We start from the raw sequence: 21602 nt of genomic DNA, 5'->3' as shown, positions 1-21602 counted from the left end.
ATATTTGTGGAAGCATGCAATATATTTCTCAAATTCCACAGAATAGCTCAGGCCTAAATTGTATTAGTTAAAAAGGCCAAAAATATATAATCTCTGTTTTTTTCCAGTTTAACAACTCTGTTGCTGTTTGCCTACACTCTACTGAAATACAGCCTGAAGCAATAAATACCCATGCCCACCCTTTTCTTGAAAAAGGATGTTCATGCTACATACCAGCATGCCACGGCCTGAGCATGGCATGATGGAGTTTCAAATCTTGCAAGCTACACCTCTATCTTTTTTTAAAGAAAAGGGTGTCTCATGGGCTGCATTATTGACTTGCAAGAAGATATTGGTGTGTTGAATGTCCATTACTCAAACTGAAAGTTCTCCTCTCGTAACCGCAACAGAAAAACTAGAGCCCAAGCTGATGAGTAGGACTCTACAGCTAGTGTTCTAGTCACAGCAAGTCAATTACCAATTATGCAGACTGGCAGTGCTTGTGCCACTGACTACTTCCCCAAAAAATTATTACTAAAGTTCTACCATCAAATCTAAAGCAACCTCGTTTTTTAAACACAGAAATACCGCAGGAGCAGTTATTTTAAGTACACACATACTCATCTGTCATGCTCAGATTCAAGCATCTGCTTAATAACATCTTGCTCCACTGAGATGAAAGTTTATTTCCTTTTCTGTTTGTTTGTATTTGTTTGTTTTTTGAAGGGGGAATTTTTATTTATTTTATTTATTTATATCTCCTGAGAATTTTGCAGCTTTTCAAAGACTTGCAAAGTTATTGTGAATAGCAAACAAGGAGTTCAATTTCTGCATGCAAACTATACATCGAACAAGAGCGGAGTGGGGAAACAGTTTCATACCAAGCAGAGGTGATTTTCTCCAGTAGCCATCTCTTACTTCAATATAGTCATACCAGCAGAGACTGCTCTTGTACAGGTCCATTGTAGTAAAGTTTAAAACAATCTGCAATGCAGAGGAGAATAGCATGCCATATAATTCACTTCGTTGTAGTTAGCACTAGAATATAGACCGCCCAAACAATATGCTGTGAAACCGAAGTCATAGTGATCACCCTTAAAGTCTTGCCAATTGCCTAGATAGTTAAATAGCTACTCCTTTGGCAGCATCCAAGTTATTTCCTATAGTAAGTATAAGAGAACCCTACAGGTTCTGCTGTAACCCTGTGTAAGGTAAACTGGCAGGCTTCAGGTTGACCACTTTAGCTTAACAGTTCCAGGGTGTTTTTACTAAGAAATCCGAATGTGAAAGTGACAATACAGTAAAATGTTGTTCTAACATCATCACAAGACATTATTGGATGTTACTTCATCCCAAGCCGTGCTCCATTCAGGGAATAGGACTTGGGTCATTTCTAAAATCCCTGGGTATAAATGTTATTTATGGACATAAAATCATCACTGTTCTCTTTCCCTTACTACTTTGAGAACTTGCTCTACATTCCAAAAAATATAGGGTGTGCTTTCAGTGTGATGGCGTGCCCTGTGTTGGAAACAAGACCATTTAAAAAAAAATTGGATACACTGTTACTTTTCGAACAAACCCTAAATAAACGTATAGCAATATCAGAATTTGGTGTATACATGAAACTTCAGAACTTGCAGTCTCTGACTCACGCTGAAAAGAACTGAGTACATCCATAAATACACACACATTTTTTTAGTTAATGACACAAGCATTGCTGGAGGAGTGTTCAGAATAATGCATCAGAGCATCCCATTTTCTCCAGACTTATTATAGCCAATACTATCATAGCATGTAGCTTTTCAACTGGAATAGAGTTAACTGAGGCCACACATTCACAATGGCCACAGGTTGGTTCCTAGCTCACTAGCACTGCCTTAGCAATCTGGCCCACTCTATGAGAAGCTAAGTATATCTCTCTTGTAGTGGTGACATTGCTGTGAAATAATGGCTGTAAACATGTAAAGCATTAGGAGCTTAAAAATACATATTACTATAATCCATTGCTAAGGTCAAAGTTAATACATTTTGGTTTCACTTGGAACTTATTTTTGTATCCTGAAATTAACATACGTTGTAAGGGGGATAAAGGCGAGATAAAGGTAACAATGATTCTTACAACCAGGTCAGATTTAAGAGAACGTCAGCAAAACAAGAAGATAAAGCATCACTCATTTCAAGTTTAGTCTGTAAAACAGTTTCTAGAATTCATAGGCTTTCATTAGCTTTCATTTTCCTTCTTTGCTCTTATTCCTTTTTTGAATCTAGGAAGTTTGGTTCCGAACATTCAAACTAAGCCTGGAAACAGCTCTGCATATGGTTAACTCTTCACGATTTCAGTGGAAGTTACACTACATGTAAATAAGGGTAAAACTGGACCTAGTGGACAATGGGGAAAGCAGCACACTTTACTTTCTTGCAACAGCGTTTTGTTGCAGAGATCAAAAGTCTTTTAAAAACAATCCCTCCCTGTACGTTACCAAATATTCAATAAAAAGACTGATCCGAAGCACACTTGCACTGCAACAGAAAAAGTCATTACAGACCCTGTGCTACAGGCCATTTTTGCATGTGCCATGTGACTTTAATACTGAGTGCTCCGATTTTAAATATGCTGCTAGAGAGGAAACATTTAGCACTAATTTAGATTTCACACTACCACAATATATTCCCATGGCAGCCACGTACCAGCTGCATTTGTCATTTAAAACTGTCAGGGAATCTCTCTTACTCCAACTGTGATAAGAAAAAAATAACACTTTAATCTGAACAATGGACCCAAATAGTCACTTAAAGGTTTATTTTCATTGCTTCAAGGTGTAGTATATGTCCCTTTTTGAACATACAATACAGTATTTATCCACAAATCACAATCTTTCCCAGGCAACTTGATCTTGTAATAGAAGGTAAACAATTAGATATTGTAGGTAAACTAACACACAGCTTAAATATAAGTGGCTGAGAGCAATTGGATACCAAGAAAAGGAAAGAAGTTTCAAGTAAAGAAAAAAATAGTTTCTTCCTTATTTTAAATAGCTCAACTTAAAAGTTAGGCAGTATTGGGAAAAAAGTTAGACGGACACTCATTTAAAACACTGGATAAACCTCCCCGAGAAAATGAAACAATGGGATTAAACAAAATCAAGACTAAGTGCACAGGTGCACAATCTAGCCATCTTTTAACAGCTAGATTGTGCCTTTAACACAGTCCTGCATCGGGGTGGTTCAGAGCACCAGGGGAAGCATCAGAAACACTTTCCCAGAGCTCCCTGGTGTGCTACAGGGAACTTGAACTGCCATGCCCCCTTCATGAGTGCAGCAGTGCTTTGTGCAGCTGTCCAGCTTTGCTGGCTGGCAGTTTGGGATGGAGGGGGAAAACAGAGCATGCTTCTGCCTGCTCCCTATCCACTTAGGAATATTATAAGCTCTGTGGAAAGCATCTTGAAAACAGACCTGCACCCCTTTAAGTGCAACAAATCGGATCAGTCCTTACTTGATCTTTGTGTCCCTTTCCCCTTACTATATGGGACAGCCAGAATCTAGCATTAAATTACTCAATCTGCAAGCAAAGAATTAATGTTTTCAGTATAAATTTGATAAATTGGAAAACATAAAATATTTAGGTCTTATTTCATCATCTCACAAATTAACAGTTGTAGGAATTCTGGGTCATACAGTAGAACCTCAAAGTTACAAACACTTCGGGAATGGAGGTTGTTCATAACTCTGAAATGCCCATAACTCTAACAGAAAGTTATGATTGTTTTCACAAGTTTACAAATGAATACTGACTTAATACAGCTTTGAAACTTTACTATGCAAAAGAAAAATGCTGCTTTCCCTTTGTTTTTTTAGTAGTTTACGTTTAACACAGTACTGCTGCTGCCTGATTGAGTACTTCTGGTTCCAAATGAGTTTTGTTGCTGACCTGTCAGTTCGTAACTCTGGTGTTTGTAACTCTGAGGTTCTACTGTAGTTATTTCAGAAGCTAAGATCTGTAATAATGGAATATTAATCAAATTATATGCTAGGCTTAAAACCTGAGCCGAGGGATCGGAACTGAATATTTTAAAATCAGTCACAATTGTTCCTGAATCTGCGGTACGTTTTTCTTAATTACTCTAGTAGTTAACATCTTTTTAGAGAAATGTATTAATTATTTGCATTGGAAGGTATAAAGTTTTAGGTAATATTTTATCTACTTTTTCATACTTCAGCTATCTATTTTTTATATATTGAATCGCCTTTCCATGAACTTCAAAAATAAAAGTAAATATAGTCTTAATGGAAAACTAGTTCTAACAATCTCTTTTCATTAGGTCAGAGGTGGGCAAACTATGGTCCGCAGGCCACATCCGGCCCTCAGGACCATCCTGCCCAGCCCTTGCACTCCAGACCGGGGAGGCTAGCTCTGGCCTCTCCCCTATTGTCCCCCCTTCCCTGCAGCCATGCCGCCGCACGGGCAGCAGGGCTACGAGCTCCTGCCGCTCTAAGCGGCATGGTAAGAGCACGGCAGTGAGAGAGTTGGGTAGGGGGTTCCAGGGGGCAGTCAGGGGACAGAGAGCGGTTGGATGGGGTGGAGGTTCTGGGGCACTCAGGGGTCGGGGAACGGGGGGGGTTGGATAGGGCGTGGGAGTCCTGAGGGGGCTGTCGGGGAGGGATGGAAAGGGGTCGGGGCAGTCAGGGGACATCAACATGAATATATTTAAGATTCCATTTTGCAACTCTGCAGAAATCCATAGAGCTGGAGACAAGGCAGAACAACAGTTCAAGGGGACAGGATGACTGAAAGTCTCCAGAGAAAGACAATCAATGAACATTTGTCAGCACAATTAAGAAATTATTGGTTACGTAAGCAAAGTCAGTCATGCCATTGCAGCCTCAAATAGAATAAAATATATCACACCTCTTACTTGCTGAGACAAGAAAGAACAAAACACATTGTGGAAACAGAGCTATTCTATATATTTCTCCAAGGATTTTTTTAAATTGAATATTACTTTTGTAATAACTGAAGATTAGTTGTCCTATTTAAGCATCCATATAAAGGCTAAAGGAAAAATAGAGAGTAATATTACATATTCAAAGGGCCAGGTCCAGAAAACATTGGTACAGGTTAGCCCCCTATGCTAACTAAATCCTCGGAGCCAGAAAGCAGGGGTTCACCCTTCAGATGGCAGTGTTTTTTACCGATACCACACTTGCAACCTCATCCCTCATAATTTCCTACCACCAATGACCTCATAGAGGGTTTGTGCTAGCATAAATCAGTGTGGATTCTGAAATGAAGATAGGGAAAAAGTAACATCCCACCAAAATTCCCACCAGACTATGTTGAAACAATATACTTTTCAGTCCAAAGAAACCAGAGCGTGAGAAGCCAGGAAGTTTGGAGTTAAGACTTCTCAGTCCATCATTAGGTCACACCTTATTTTAAAGGCAAATGAGTATGCATGCAAAATCCCAAAACAGATGGCACTTAACATTATTGTAAGTTTATTTCAGTGTTTAAAAGCAAAGGAAGTAAAATACAAACACAATTATGTCTCAATTGTTCCTTCATAGGGAATGCAAGGAATAAGAGACTGATATTCTACCATCATCCATAGATTTTTCATGAAATGGACCTAAATATCTGTTTCTGAGGCATTGAGTTGTGTACGTCAATTAATTCTTAGACCCTAATTCTGCAAACCCTTGCTCACATTAAGTACCTTACTCTATAAGTATTCCCATTTATTTCAAGTGTTCTGGGCCAAGGTGTTTGAAGCACCGCAGGCCGGCAGAGGTACTCTGGAAAACGAGACCCACACGCAGCTAAGCAGTGAGTTGTTGGCTTTATTGAAGGTTAGTGACACACCCGCAACGGGGACTCCAAGCGTTGCTGTCACGGAGGCGGAGAACCCAGCACACGGGAGCTTTGCCTGGGACGGAGTCCGGTGAAAGAGTGACCAACGAGCCATAATAAGCAATACACACAAACAGCTCATGAATATAGAATTAGGTACTTCCCTGAAGGGGCTTTCCACGAACTGGCAAAGGGCCATACAGGGCAGACAGAACTGGCCTAAGGCCGGTTATAGCTGGTTATCCATGTCCTACAGTGACCGGGTGGCCTTGAGAAAGCGGAAGTTCCCCAGCTAGGCTGTAACAAAGTCTTCCACAGTCCCTTACATCAAGTAAGGTACAACAGAGTGAAATGAGGCAGAAATGAATCCTTTGATTTTAATACATGGAACACTTACACAAAATGTGTATATTCATTCATATATCTCAGCTGCTACAGAAATCAATGGATATTGTTTCAGAGCCTCAGGGTGGAGTTGAGACTGATAAATAGTATATGTCATATCAAAGTATATTTAGGGAATCATTCTCTGTTCTTCATCTGTTTTTTGTCTTCTTACACTGTAAGATCTCCAGGACAGGGGCTCTCTCTTACTATGAGTTTGTACACTGTCTAGCATAATGGGCCCCAAGCCTTAGGGCACCACAACAACATTATAAATATATTATAATAAACCTATGGTCCTTAGATCCATTCATATGAAATTGCATATATGCTAGAAATCCTCAGGAAGAACCACTTTCTAAGTTAAACAAAACAGCGACAATTAAACCCTAAAACTTTATATATTTATTTATTTTACTGGAGAAAAGAAAATAACGTTGGACATTACATTTTTGTGACAGTAGCATTAACTGTGTTGCAGTGCAGGTAGTGGGGATGTAAAAATTATCCCTCCAGATGTATTTGCTTTCTTCATGCAAACCTTTTCCTATTCAGCCATTTCTATTTGCCACTCCCTACCAGCCTGCAGTGCCACCATCAGCCTCCAAGCATTTGAGGCTGCTTATTTTTCATCCTGTTTCATGTGCCTGCCAACAGCAGGACTAACACATTCCAAAAGGCTTTGCTTTTATTCATAACAATGGCAACAGCTCTCACAGCCCTCTGGGATCTATCAGTGCATCAGAAAACAAACATGTTCCTTAGGCTGCAGAGCCACAGACCTTGAGAGAACTAAGAATATAGTAATTTTGTTTTGAGAGAAGGAAGCCTAGTATTGAGTGGGAGAGCACAGCATGGTCTGAATGCAATATCTGGTGGAATATGGTGGCTTTTGGGGTTTTGGGGGTTTCTGACTCTAGTATGAAGGGTGCTTCTTGGTTCTTATAACACTCTCTTCAAAACTGTATCAGTTTGCTTAATATTGCCCTCCTAATACCTTTTCCATCTCTTTAAAATGTACTTGTGTATTTCTTTCTGCACATTTTGTCTGTGGGAAAACTCTCCCTTCATCTCACTGAATCTGTTTACTTGGAGGGAGGTCAATATCCTAGTAAATAAATGAGAACAAAATATGGTAAAAGCTGGAATGCCCTAGAAAAGATGAGCAGGCTTGTGCCTTCAATATCACAGAACCTTTGTGAAAGGAAGTCTCATTTCCTTCCCCTACTTAGTACCAGCCCAATAATTTTCTCGGTCCATTTTTTTCTAAAATTTACACCCAGGCTGAGAACTTGGACTCTGCTTCAGCCTCATGCAAACTTTCACAATGAAACTTAATCTCCCAAAATCAAGGTATACAAATTCTTCACTAGAACAACACCAGAGAAAGCTTACAAGGATACTTTTAAAACTCTTGTCGTTTCTTCTTACTTTCTATTGTATTATATTCAATTTACAAATATAAGCCCACTGACTGCATTAAAAGTGCTGGTATTGGGTAGGCCACACAGTCAGTCTAGGTTTTCCCATGCTGTACAACCAGTGTGCCTCAGCCCCGTCTTGGAAGGATCATCCACGCAGATGAGAAGGTATTTGAAACTCCATGCCCATTAAACCCATCTGCCTCTAGGCTGAAGCTGTCAATGGGGGCACAAGTTTTGATGGGTTTTTGTGATATGAACATCTACCTACTAAGAAGTGGACTAAAGCCATGAACTTATTTCACTTAAACAATCATCAGATGGCAACAACTTTGAGCATCTAACAACATGGGCCAAAGTCAAATCAATTGCCTACAGTTCAAAATCTGTAACATATTCGCTCAAGGGATTGAATCAGTTCCTGATATTATGCAAACTTTTGAAAAAAGTAAAAAGAAAGGCTAAATAATCAGGGAAGAGTATCTTTTAGAAAAGGAATGCTTGTATTTATTTTAAGGGACAGAGGTGGTGAAATAATGGTTAAGTACCTTCTCCCCTGGGGTAACAGAGATTCGCCATATACAGTGTGTGTAGGAAGGATAACCATTTGGAAATCCTGGAGAGGAAAAGTTGCCTGTAGATTCTTGCAGTGTTTCTCCACATGCTGTAAAGGAACAGAACATGGTAAAAACAGAGAAATTCATGTGTCTTATAAATATAAAGCACACAGGAAGAAGTGTCTCCTTTACAATATTTATTTAGAATTGATTTGATTCAGTACAGAGGCAGAATGAAAAGTAGTCTAGTGATGTTATGATTTAGTCAAAAGCAATGATTTAAACCAGTCTGCTATGCATTTTGGTTTTATACACCATTTTTTCTTTCCATGAACCCTTTCACTTATGCGCTGTGCAACTGACAAAACCAAAATTGCAAGAGTCTTAAAAAATGTTATGGCTGACAATCACATGGCAAAATTATTTGCCTTTATTTTGACTTTATTTTGGTACAACTTTCTGAATTTACATGCAGTATCCACACCCATACCAACATTATCTAAGAAGAACTAAAAGAAAAACACAGTGCTTAAGTGATTGACATATGAGAAATTAATCAGCGGTTTCATTTAATAATTTATATTGTCCGGCATTAAGGCTAAATATGAACTGATGTCATTCATTCATATTAGAACAGAAAACCTAAATCCTAATTTCAACAAAATCTCTTGCACAAAAATGATTTGTGGAGGTACAGTAATAATAAAGAGAAACAAATGTAAAGACCCATAATACCAAAAGCTTTGATATTCTATATTACAAAAGCCTTTATCTTACCTGTCAATCATGCTGCTAGCTGCTGGGTTACTGATTAATAATTCTTTCTCCCCACTGAGCTATATCATCACAAGCTGCTGCCATTCTCTACCATTAAAGCTGATTCAAGTAGGATTCCTACAGTCAGTCATCTTTGTGACCTTCAATCAACAAGTTGTTTCACCTACTGATTTTGTAGGTGTGATCGGAGAGATGTGAACTTGAGAATATTACCCCGTGACTGACAGTGTAATCAGATCTGCAATACTTTTAAATTACAGGGCTATAGCTGCCAGCAGGTGAACCACTGTATCATCAAAATCTCAATGAATTATAAATGATCTGGAAAAACCTTTAGATCAGAGGGTACAAAGGAGACTCTATTTTATAGACAGACAATGCAGCTATAAAGTTAGATGCTGCCTTGTTAAAATGTGTCCAAGATGTAATCTGATAACTGCATTGTAACAGCAGGTTTAAACTCCATTCAAAGTAGTAAGCATGACTTCTGAACATTTAATAGTGATTGTGATAAAGGTGGGGGGAGGAAAGGACTCTCATTCCTTAAAAAATCTTCAAGGTCAAAGTGGCATAATATTGTGTCCTTTAGGAAGCAAATAGAGAAAAATCTCTTACTGCTTTTATTTTAAAAATATGTTTCTCTCTTTTTAAAAAAATTTACAATTATGTAAAATTACATACACAGAAAAGCTACTTAAATGTTAAATAATTACTTCCGTACAAGTCCTTTTTAGAGAAAATTCTCTACCATAATTAACAAGAGTCTACTTTAATGCAGCATAAGTGAAAGTTCAGATAAATTGCAGAGAACTGTACTGGATTTCCCTAGTGCTGACTGATATGAAACCAAAACTTTGCCTACAGGGTTTAAAAGAAGCCTCAGGACACAATAATATTGCTTCAAACGCAATGAAGCAGAACCAGAGTGGTTCTGCCCATGAGATCTGTGTGGAATTCAGGAAATCCACTGGATCCAAAGGCACTGCACACTATCTTCAGAAGCCCTGCTCATGCTCCTCCACCACTTTCACCTCCCCACCAGTGTGGTTTCGATGGGATTACACTGCCAAGGCTTCTCCTTTTAGTTGCTTCATCTTGAACCTCTCTTGAAGAGAGGAAGTGGTGTTCTTACATGTCATGGAGAGGATGTATGTAACGCAGATCGGGCTGCCTTTCATATCAATCTACCTAGGTAGGTATATGGCCCCCATCACCATAGGAGCTAAACTTCTTTTCAGCAGATGACCCATGAGGCCCGTGGGAGGATAACATATATACTACATCTCCCACCCATTCCCCCCACAACCATACACTCCTCAAACTTCTCTCACCAGCTGCGAACCCTAATCCTGTTAAGAGCTCCCTTGGTAGGATGGAGCTACAGGGGTCTCCTCCTCTTCCACACGTACAAGAGATCAGTATGGAAGAATCCAGGCCTTTGCTTAAAAATAACCTTTCATGGTAAATTACCAAACCATGTATTATTTACCCGAGAGACACAAACAACTATCTTCAAATAACAATGCATTTCCCAGAGACCCTGAATTGCTGTAGTCTCCTCTGCTTCATTCCTATACATTTAGGATGTCTGTTGTTAACCTACAATATAGTTATCATTCCAATAATAACTACATAACAAGTTAATTGTAACTAAAAATACCTAAGCAATACATTTAACTAATACAGTAACATATAAATATTTCATTATCATTACAGTCCATACGTTGAGGCTGAGTTACTAACAATAGTGCAACTTGTAAGGGGTGTTTGTTTACACACAACCTTAACTCTGAACCACAAAACATAATTTAAAAAATCATTCAATAATTCAGTATATATCTATAGATAGATGTATACACATTACCATGTAACATATATAAGATGACTGAAGTGCATAAGGTATATAATGGAAGGCAGTTACGAACTCCACAGTGTATCAAAAATAGAGGGGGACACTGAAGTAACATAGGGAATCATCAGAGTCTAGCAGCCCAGTAAAGCACACAGAGCTAAGAGATGGAGATTTACTCTATTCAGATCCTTAAATTACATTGTTATAAAAATCAACCTCATCCAGTTAAACACCACAGCTCCTAAAATTTCATTTAAAGAATTTCAGCATCTACCTGGCTGAGCTATGAAATAGGTTTTTTTTTTTTTCTAAACTACCTCTCTGAAAAGAGCTAATAGTAAAATTTCAGATCCCAGATTTGGTGGTTGATTCTCCAGTGTGGTGAAGTCACTTCAGCTGAATGTAAATGGATCAAAGTGATCTCAAAGTGGCTCAAGTTTGCTCCTGAAGAATTTCTCCTGTAGCTTTAAATTACACCCAGGCCAGGTGCCTGACAATCACGGAGTCCCATAACGGGACAAACCAAAAACTCCAAAACTTTGGATAGAGTGAGGGGAGAGTTTAAAATCAGATCTTTTCTAATAAAATTTTATATAATTGATGTTTTAAAATACTCTCCTGTGTCATAATATTTGACAATATTTACTGTTTAAGTTAAACATCCCTTGTCAGCCAAGAAAAAAAGATTGTAGATTAACCTCTTCTGCTTGTTAATCAAAGTCATGTATTCATGTGATTTGATCATTTTGCTTTACTTTATTCTGAAAGCTGAATTAGTTTAATGATTTATTTGTTAATTTGCTATTGTAACATGAACAAATTGAGCCCCAAGTAGAACAAAGTGGCCAACGGCAACTTTCATCTCTAAAGACAATGTTCACTCAGATTAAACTAGAATAGGATGACATACTCCATATTAAAAATAAGAGCAGATAGAATCTACTCCATATGTCACACAAATCAGACACAGCCTTTGAGTCCCTGGACAGTTGCCAATGCTGCCTTTGACTGGGCAATATTTGGGCACCCCCCTTGTTTAAAAGCACATTTCTTTTCAATGGTTCAGTGGTTCTTGAAGCAGTTAGTTAAAATTCCATCACAAGAGAATTCAGAAGGTTTCTTTCCATAATTGGACTGCTAACAATTACATTATTTGTGATTAGGCTTATGAAATGCTTCACTATAAACTATTTCACTGACCATTGCAGTCCATGAGTAATGGGCTCCACTATTAAAAAGAAATGTGGCCATATGATACAATTAAATGTATGGTGACTTATTTATATTTCCTAAGAGCCAATTTTGGTATTTTTCATGCCAGAATAAACTAATTACTACCTCTATGTTACACACCTTTGTTTTTAGAAAGATCACTTTTACTCCTTTATTAAAGGTTAACATAGCTGGTATTTCCTCTATTCCCTGGCTTCTCTAAATGTTATGCCCTATTTCAATTTTATTAGGTTAGGCATGTAGTAGAAACAAAACTGCAGTCCTTCCAGTATGGAATGGCAATCTGTTTATTTTACAGCTCAAGTAGTTTGCACTTCTAACACCCCTTATAGAAACCAAGGGAGTTCTGTGGGGCGGGTGCGGGGGGGTGAGAAGAGGGGAATTATTTCTGCCTCTTCCTTATGAAGATCAGCAATTTTTACAGATAGCAAACAGATAAAAGGATATGGAAACGGTCATGTGTGTCACACCATACACACATACAAAGCAGTGAAATTTGTCAACATTTCATTAACTGTATAGCATAGGTTAGCAAAACCCCAGCATGTCTGCAAAATTTTGCTGACCTGATCTGCTCCCTCCCTGATTAAGAGTCAAACTGAAATTTGAAAGTTACAAGGCCGCTAATATTTACAAATACGTGAAGCATATCACCACAATAAAAGATGCCTTTAAAATACTTGCAACAGATAAATACTATATCTTTAAACTAAAAAAACCAAACCATAATCAGTATTTGCTACATACAAGTGTTTGAGATGCTGCAGTATCTTCTTTTACAGTGATGGGGGAAATACTAAAAAGAGTCTCAGTACCACTGTATGGTAAATGTGTGTAAATGATAACCGATTTAATGGTGACTCTGCTCTGATTTAATGGTGGCTTACTTGTATAAAAATGTTAAGGAAGTATTTTAGTTTCCTGCACTGAAGCTGGACTGGAGAATAGTATTGGTGCTGTACATATGTATTTCAGGTTGCAAAACCAAAAGCTCAAAAATTGGGAAATGCCTAAATTAATTCAAGTGCATGCATTATGATACAGCCTTTAATTACATGATCACATAATATTTTTTCCACAGGACCACTGCCTCATTCAGTTCGTAAGATGGACTGTTTTTACTGAACGGGTAGCTATTCAATATTTTTTTTTATCCTTCTATCCTTTTATCATTCTGTGTGTGGCCCCCGTGGACTTATTTGGCACACACTGTTTAAACAATGCACTGAATACAGAATTATTAGTTTCCTTGTGGGTTTTTCTATGGCATTTATCATCACAGTATATGAGTTGTTCAAACAGTAATGAATTTATCTTTACAACACCCCTGTGAGGTAAAGTGGTATTAAGTATCACCAGTTTATGGGTGTGAATATGAAGCACATGAAATTAAGGCTACAATTGTCAAGCATCCACTAATTTTGGGCTGCAAACCTGATATGCCTACGGCACGATTTTTCTGAGTACTTAACATTTTATATGTTCAAAACACAGCTCCTATTGACACCAGTTGCAGCTGTGAGTGCTCAGCACCTTTGCAAATCAGACTCCAGGTGTCTCAAGTTGGGCATGAAGAAAATAAGGAGTATAGAATTAGTGGCCAACTATTTTTGACCAAACAGGGAGGTCTGGGCCAGGCCCCAGGAGCAGCAGGGTCTTCCTCAGCAACAGCAGGAATGGGAAAGGGAGAAGTTGAGGCCCGCTCCCCCTCCCAAGCCTCAGAAGCCTCTCTTCCCCCTCCCTGGACCAATTATACAGTGTACAAGAAGCAAAGCTGGACTTTCCAGGGATTAAATCTAGGAACAGCAGAGACCACTTCAGCAGCAGCAGGACAGGAAAGAAACTGGACCTCCCCCTCAAGAACTTCACAGTCCCAGTACACCAATGATGTGATGAGACTGCTTTTCATAATTTAAACTCTGGTTGTTTGTCAAAACTTCTCTCCTCCTGCCTCTTTCCTTCCTAAACTCTCTACTGCCAGCCTTGCTCCACCTGCTCCTCTCCATATTTACCCCTTTTTTCCTACTCATCTCTCTTTTGCTTTGTACCTATCAATGTCCATCTTCTCCTTCATTTATTTTTCCTACTCCTTTTTTTTCTTAATCATATATGTGTAAAATCTCAAAGACTCAGAGTCTGCACACCTGGGCCAAAATGCTGGAAGAGTATTTTCTGTTTACTTAATATTAAGAAGTAACCGTGCCAAATCAGTAGCTGTTTTCTCCTGGACACAGGTCACAAAAACCACAATCCAAACTAAAAAGTACAAACGATCAAACTCCTATCTTTTAAATCTTATAGTCCTGGCACCTTCAGACCTGGTGAAAACAGGACATATCATTTTATCACCCAGTCTCTCCAAAGTTGAAATATGTCTCTCATCCTGTAAACACTTTCTAGGGTAATGACACTAACTAAACACCAGTGAGGCTGTTTTCCCACAGGCTAGAGAAGCTGGAGAAACAGGAATATTCACCCAGCAACTCTTCAGGTGCTTTATTCTAAATCACCCTCAGTACAGAGTACTGATCATGGTCAGGATTCCACACAAGTATTTGTAATCCCTCAGAAGCAATAGATAGCTTCCTGGATAGCCTCTGTTTATAGGACTAATTGGAGATTTGGAAGTGCAAATATCAGGATGAATACAGTCAAGTACATAAGAATTCCTTTAAAAAGCTCCAAGTGGAATATATTCCATAAAAATCATGTCATTCAAATGATTATCTTCTGTGTCTATGTTTTATTTTATTAAAATTAATGTAATTAAAACATAGAAGTAGAAAACTATGCAAATATTCACACTATTAATAACACTGTTGTTCTACCACAAGGAAACATTGTGATTAACATTTTCCAACCCATACAGGTAATATAGCATAGCTATAAAACACAACAAACATCAGAAGTTTCATAGCCTGATATATTAACATGATCCCATGTTGTTTCCCATGAAACAGAAAGCTTAATATGTCTCTATTAACTCTTAATATTCCTTACCGTCTGCAGTGAAATATAGTTTAATCACAATAGTGTACCAGTTTCTGAAGGTTGTTTTGTTTATTATTGGATGTTAATTTTTGAAATCTTTGCTGTATGTTTTGCAATTTAAGCATTTTTTCGCTTTCAATATTTTACTAATGGAGGACATTTACCATTTTGTATTAAATAATAATATTTTACATTTAGAGCTAATCCTGTGGTTTTACTCACATGAGCATTCTTACTCATTGTGATAGGACTAACTCATGCAAGTAAACCAGATTCTTATACAACAACCTTCGGCCCAAAATTTGCCAAAGTGTTTCACAAAAAAGGGACATACTCCTGCATCTCTTACTCATTCAACTAGTCCCATTCATAACAATGAGGGTATTAGTCTGTCAGTGCTGCAAATAATAGCTACTATTTTTCAAAACATATTGAAAACAGAAGCACTGTATGATATTGTAAAGCCAGACCCCTGCAGACCCAAAGATCACTGCAGAAAAAAACACCGACAATATCTATGGCCAGTTATGAATAATCATCATGGCGAACATAAAAGCTTCTTGTCCCTGAACATTTGTTTTGAGGTTAGTTTTAGTTTTCAATCTATTTTCCAAATAGATTGAAAAAAACAAATGCATGCCTACGGTGTCATTCAGATGTACTACATATTGTCAGAATATAATGAGGTGTTTACCTCATTCATTTTGATCACACAAATACTGACTGAACGCACAGCGTTCTTGGCTCTACTGACTCTCTTCATCTTCAAGAATTTCGCTGGTGCCTGTAGGTATATATCATTCCTAAGTGCTTGTAAGACAAAAAGACTCTCTTCCCCCATGCATATTTTACTCTTTGACAATCTATTGAATAGTGCATAATGTATTTATGCAAGTATCTTATTTATTGAAACCTATTTATATTGTAAAAAATTACAAATAACATTTTAAAAATTGCTCCTAAAGGGTTTTTCAGGCTGTTGAAATGATTTTAAAAGGAAATTATAGAAGATGGTTTCCTTGGTCACCCTACAACTTTGTACAGTGTACATGGAAGAACTTCTTAATTCACCAAATCAATGTATAACTGTTAGCCAACTGATAACTCTCATGCCACTTACTTTGTGTTGTGTGCATACACACATCTTTTGCCAGATTCTGATCCCACTGACACTAATGTAAATCTCAAGCAATCCACTGGCTCAATCCTGAGTCCTTTTGTGGCTCAAGTGGTACAAAGTGGCCATATAACTGGCTTCAACAATCATGTGGGAATTCTCCCAGCCATCATGTCCTTCCTAGCCCACCATATGGGGCATGGTGAGAGCATGCTGCACTCTGGCAAATTCTGGCTGGTAGATGGCCATTGTGGTAACCCTGAGGCTGCTCTAAATTACACTCAATTTTGAACTGGCCCCAGCCAAACCCATAATTGGGAAATCACAGCCTGCTCTCCCATCTCTGACACACATCACAGTGGTAAAGGACTGAGCCCCTTGGCTTAAACTGAGTTGCTCAGATTTACATCAGTGTCTGAGAGATCAGACTATAACTCTACTTCAAAACTGTTTTAAAAGAATTGGGATAACTAGGCTGATGATATTCAAATACTGACTATAATAGACATGTAACTGTATCTGATCTTATCAGTGCACTTATAATTCATTTAATTTGTAGTTTTAAATTGCACATTTTCATATTCTGAATAGGCAAAATGTGTCTACATGATATAACTCACTGCAGGGGTGTAATATGTTTATTGATTAAAAATGTCATTTCTGCACTCCATTCATACTTATGTGCACACAAAAATGTTGAGAATGATCCTTTGGAGGACACTCAGATTCCAATGTCGTGTTACACTACAAATCGCTATAATCTATCTAAGTATAGCTCGGGTTTTAAATTACAAAATGTAAATAAGAACTGACAAAGTATTATGTTATTTTTTCTAGTCACTGAAAAACTAAACGCAAGCAAGAATGGAACTGTCACATGAGTAAATTCAGTTTCAGGCAGTTTATCTACACGTAAAAGCTTTGCATTCCACAGTCCTCACCTGCAACATTTTTATGATCTGATTCTTGACGTGTACACATCACTTGCCAGCATGGAAATGGATTAGTAAACAGCCTACTGAAAAGATTTATTATTTCTCTTCAACAACATAGTGAAGCATGCTTGTGTGTGTGTGTGTGTTTTTATGGTGAAATACCTGGACATCTGTACAGCTTTCTTGCCTGTGCAATATCTCCTTTACTTAGACGAGTACGCTGACCAATGGCAGGTCGTATACCATTATCATCACGGGAAGGAAGAATTGTATCCAGAAACATACCCCTAAAAAAAAAAAAACAACAACAAAAATAGACTCATAAAACCTTAGCAATTTTTAATAAAACTGTCCTTGTGTTTATATTATATAATATTTATTTTATAAATAATAAACATATTTGGCATAATTAAAAAGGTAAAATGCAAAATATGAAACAAACAAAAGAAAAGAAAAAGTGAATGGAAGAGAAAAATTCCCCACGTTTAAAAAATGGCTTAAACAGTAGCAATGATATTAGAAAATAGTCTTGCTGTAATGCAAACTGGCAACTACTTTTGTATTCTGAATAGATAATAACAGCCCAGAAATTTCCTATTCAAATTTAAATTAAATGAAAAAGATTGTTGGGACCTAGCACTTGTCACATTGAAGACAGGATCTGTTGTTTGCTTAGCCTGTTTTGTCTGCCTGGCAAGGAGGACACGCAAATTCGTGAAGCATTCCATATTTAAAAAACACAAACAATTACACATTGCCTTGTTGTGAAATTCTTCCTCCAAAGTCCCTGTTCTGAATGAAGTTTCAAGGAGGGTTAAAGGTCTTAGTTACAGCCATGAAAAGCAGGGTGATTCAGAATTAAGGTTGCCAATGCATCTTTAATTCATGCAACTGTGCTAAGCTATTTCAATGTAAGGGTATGTAGTAAGAGCATTCTTCTGTTATGTGTTAGATCCCTGAGCTATCCTGCTGCTGCTAAGACATGAATGGTGAGCCAAATTCTGCTTTCGATTACAAATCCATGCTAACTCATTTGACTTCAGCAGAATTACTCCAAATGACTCTGATGTACCAGAGAACAAGATTAGGTATTAATCTTATCTCAGAATGTCCTTCGTTTGATGGATTTACGTCTGATTTTTTAAAAACCTGATTTTTCATGAGTTAATTTTGGTAGTATTAAATTAATATTAGGAGAAATATGAACAAAGAAATATGTTCCATTAACATGCTACGGAGTCTGAAAACCTTTGAATTCTGATGTCATGTCACTGGGCTTCTTACACATTTTGCTAGATTTTCTTTCTTATTTTTGATACTCATTTATACTTGTAGCACATACACCGAAAGCTAAAATCTTGTATTACCATTTATCAGTATTGACTGCATAATGTGGTTTCATAATACTCAGTGTTAAGGCAGAAATCTGAGCCTAAGAATAGAGGTTGCTTTTTAAAGTACACTAGATTGGCCATTTTGAATGTCTGGCCTATATTCTGCTGTCATTGCACACATAAAACTCCCGATGACATCACTGGAATTATTCCATAAAGACAGACTGTAGGAAATACTTCTATTTCAAATATTAGAAGAAACAGTTCAAAGTACTAACTGACCACCTGAATAACTATTTCTAGGAACAAAGCAGAATTTTTGTAAAACAAAACAGCAACTTTAACGAGAAACAATTTTATTTTTCCACTGGTATAACCTGAAAATGACCAACCAAGTGAATTTAAAATTTTAAATTCCTCTTTTGCGGTCTCCAGCACCACCTTAAAAAGGCTTATGGAAACAACAAGCCCTTGATAGTCTTAATACTTATCTATATGTTGTGGCTATTACTTCATGAAGTTTTGTGGTCTTTGTTGACCTGGTCCTGGTGACTAAAGGAAATACTAGTTTCTAACAGATGGTAAAGTTCCACACTGAATAGGATTCCCCCTCTGAACATAATCAATGGCAACCCTTATTGGCCTTAAGGACTTCTGTAAGTGATACAAAACACTCTCTTCTGCCTAGGGGTAGAATATGATTCCCTATACCACTCTCAGTTTCTGCCAGACTGGAGCATCTGAGACTAGGATAAGAAACCAAATCTTCATGTGGTAGTAATTACAGAGCACTAAGACTATTGGTTATTCTTTTCTATTCTATATAAGTTCTTATGCCACCCTCCTCAACGTAGTATCTGAGCACCTTCTAGTAGTGCATTAAATAACATCTGTCATGTGTGTTTCATTCCCACACTCATCTTCTTCCTGAAGGAGAATTGTGTGTGAAGTGTTCTGTTTTGGTAGGCTGTTTTTTTTTTAATGTACATGCTGCTATGTGCTTATATTAGAGAAGGCAACTGAGGCATACAGCGGATACACAATTTGCCCAAGTTCACACAAAGTCTGGGATGGAAAAGGGACTTGAACCTGAATCCTCCTCCACAGACTTTACCCTTGTGAGTTCCATTAGCATTACACTGATAACCTTTTTCTAGGGTGGTTAGTGGCTGAGCTACAGGGTATGAAATATAATCAGCACTATGGGTGTCAGACCCTTTCCCACACTCAAATTTCATAGACGGGCTGTGCAAGGATAACCAGCAGTGGAGCAGCAATGTGGGAGCTCCCAATGTGGGAAAAATGGGATTCTTGACTGTGTGGCTCTAATGTCACTAACACCATGAGCAGCACAGAATGAGCTGCAGTCTCTAGTCTAGTTCAGCCCTTTCCCATGGCCCTGGTTTGTGGGGTACATTTTCCAGACTTATATCTCACTCTCTGTACCCACAGAGGTACACAAATTACATAGACTTTATGTACTGACATGAATTTCACTCTAAGAGAAAGGAACACATACCTAAATATTTCATTTGCTTGATTCTTCTAAATTTAACTTTTTGCAGCATATGAGGTTTTACAAAATAATAGACAGCTATTATGAAATGAGGTTTCCAGGTTATCTTTACATTAAATCTAAATTAAAATAAGATTCAAAGGCTGTTTTGAAATTGAATATTATGAGGGGACATTAAGCGATGTCTTTCTAAAAAAATAATCAAATTATCCTACATAGTTGGATTTAAAGAAAACCAACAAGCTGTGTTTTGACTTCTGTTGGAACACTCTCTGCGGAAGGAATATAATATTTTAAAGCTGTTCTGGAAATGCCACTGTTAAATCTATGGTTCCTAGTTTTCACATACAGGAATGGAATTAAAAGTCAAAAGGTATAACCTGAGACTCCAACCTTGAGAAGGTGTTCCTGGCATAGTGCATAATGCTGTCAAAATCATATGGTTCCCCAAGGGAGTTCACCTCTCCAGGCTCCATCTTCAGGAAGTTGTATTCCTGACCTACAAATGAGTCATAAGCAAAGTCTCAGATGAGTCTTTTGATAATTGGGAAGGGGTAAAAGAGCTACAATGTCATTCACAGAAACTCATGGATCTTAGTGAATCTAGCGCTTCAGAGTAGTTAATTTCTTTTATTAACAGGATGAATGGAGGAAGATCCATGCACCTAGAACACCCACTACTAACTTTATTCTACTATACATATAATTTAGCTGTTTCATTCACCTGTGCACTGTAAGTGAATAAGACACAGAACACCAACTTGTGATAAACATGGAGGCCACAACATTCATTAACTTAGCCATCAATGATAGAAGAAAAAAATACACCCCTCCACAAACAGTCCAGCAGATAGCTGTTCAGTGGGGATTCCACAGGCTGGCTACCAAAGTGACTTCGCTTAAGTAGAGGCTACCCTTTCAGTCCCCATTTACCACAACAGCTATTTGGGCCAACTTCCAGCTACCCCTCCCACCCTAACCTAATGCAACTGTTAGGGGCACATGTAAGGGATGCCTGGATCTGTGTAAGAAATAGAGGTTCACTTCCAGTCCTTCAAGCAACCACCGGTCCCGGCCCAAAGCCACTGGTCCTTGTCAGTATACAAGTATGCAAACTGGCTTTTGCTCAAACCCAGATCCACTGGACTCCTGTCAAAAGTTGTGACCTTCATTAACAAACAATACTGGCCAAACTTCCTGGATACAAACAGAAAATCAAAAACACCCTCACTGCACATGCCAATTTCCTCTTGATGGAAATGCCTTTCTGACTCCAATTTCCGATGACTAAGCCCAAAGTGTCTGACAAGAAGGGACATTAGAAGCTTCAGCTAGGAACTAAGGAGGAAGGTGGAAGCTTGCAAGGTGAAGGGTGGGTGGCCTGAGAATGGCAGGCCCAACCCAGGAGGAAGGTACATACTGTACACATTCACATGCAGGTCCAGGTGGCAACAAGTTCTCCCTGTGACATGAATCCACCAATCACAGGCAAAGCCTGAAGGAGGACAAGGAGCAGTTACTGCACCCAACCCCTCTTAGCACACATAGGAGTCCAGGATGCAGCACAAGGAAGCAGGGAAGAGCACATGTGCAATGTGTGGACTCAAAGGGTAGCGGGAGGAGTCTGAACTTCTCTCAATCCTTCAGAATAAGAT

At 38.2% G+C, this 21602-nt stretch overlaps 1 protein-coding gene across 2 annotated transcripts in view; it reads right to left on the bottom strand.

Annotated features, from left to right (window-relative positions):
• Positions 1 to 21602, bottom strand: part of TLL1 (tolloid like 1) — a 196106-nt gene that overhangs the window by 48764 nt on the left and 125740 nt on the right. For both annotated transcript variants that reach the window (XM_048847632.2, XM_048847631.2), the window contains exons 8-11: positions 20341 to 20446; positions 17260 to 17384; positions 8184 to 8299; positions 861 to 963 (exon numbers count right to left, since the gene is read on the bottom strand). In XM_048847632.2, coding sequence (XP_048703589.2) covers positions 861 to 963; positions 8184 to 8299; positions 17260 to 17384; positions 20341 to 20446 — 450 coding nt within the window. The remainder of the gene's footprint in view (positions 1 to 860; positions 964 to 8183; positions 8300 to 17259; positions 17385 to 20340; positions 20447 to 21602) is intronic.

The sequence above is a fragment of the Caretta caretta genome, chromosome 4 (genome assembly GCF_965140235.1).
Source record: "Caretta caretta isolate rCarCar2 chromosome 4, rCarCar1.hap1, whole genome shotgun sequence".
Classification (NCBI taxonomy): domain Eukaryota; kingdom Metazoa; phylum Chordata; order Testudines; family Cheloniidae; genus Caretta; species Caretta caretta.
This window is presented reverse-complemented; position numbering and strand designations above follow the sequence as displayed.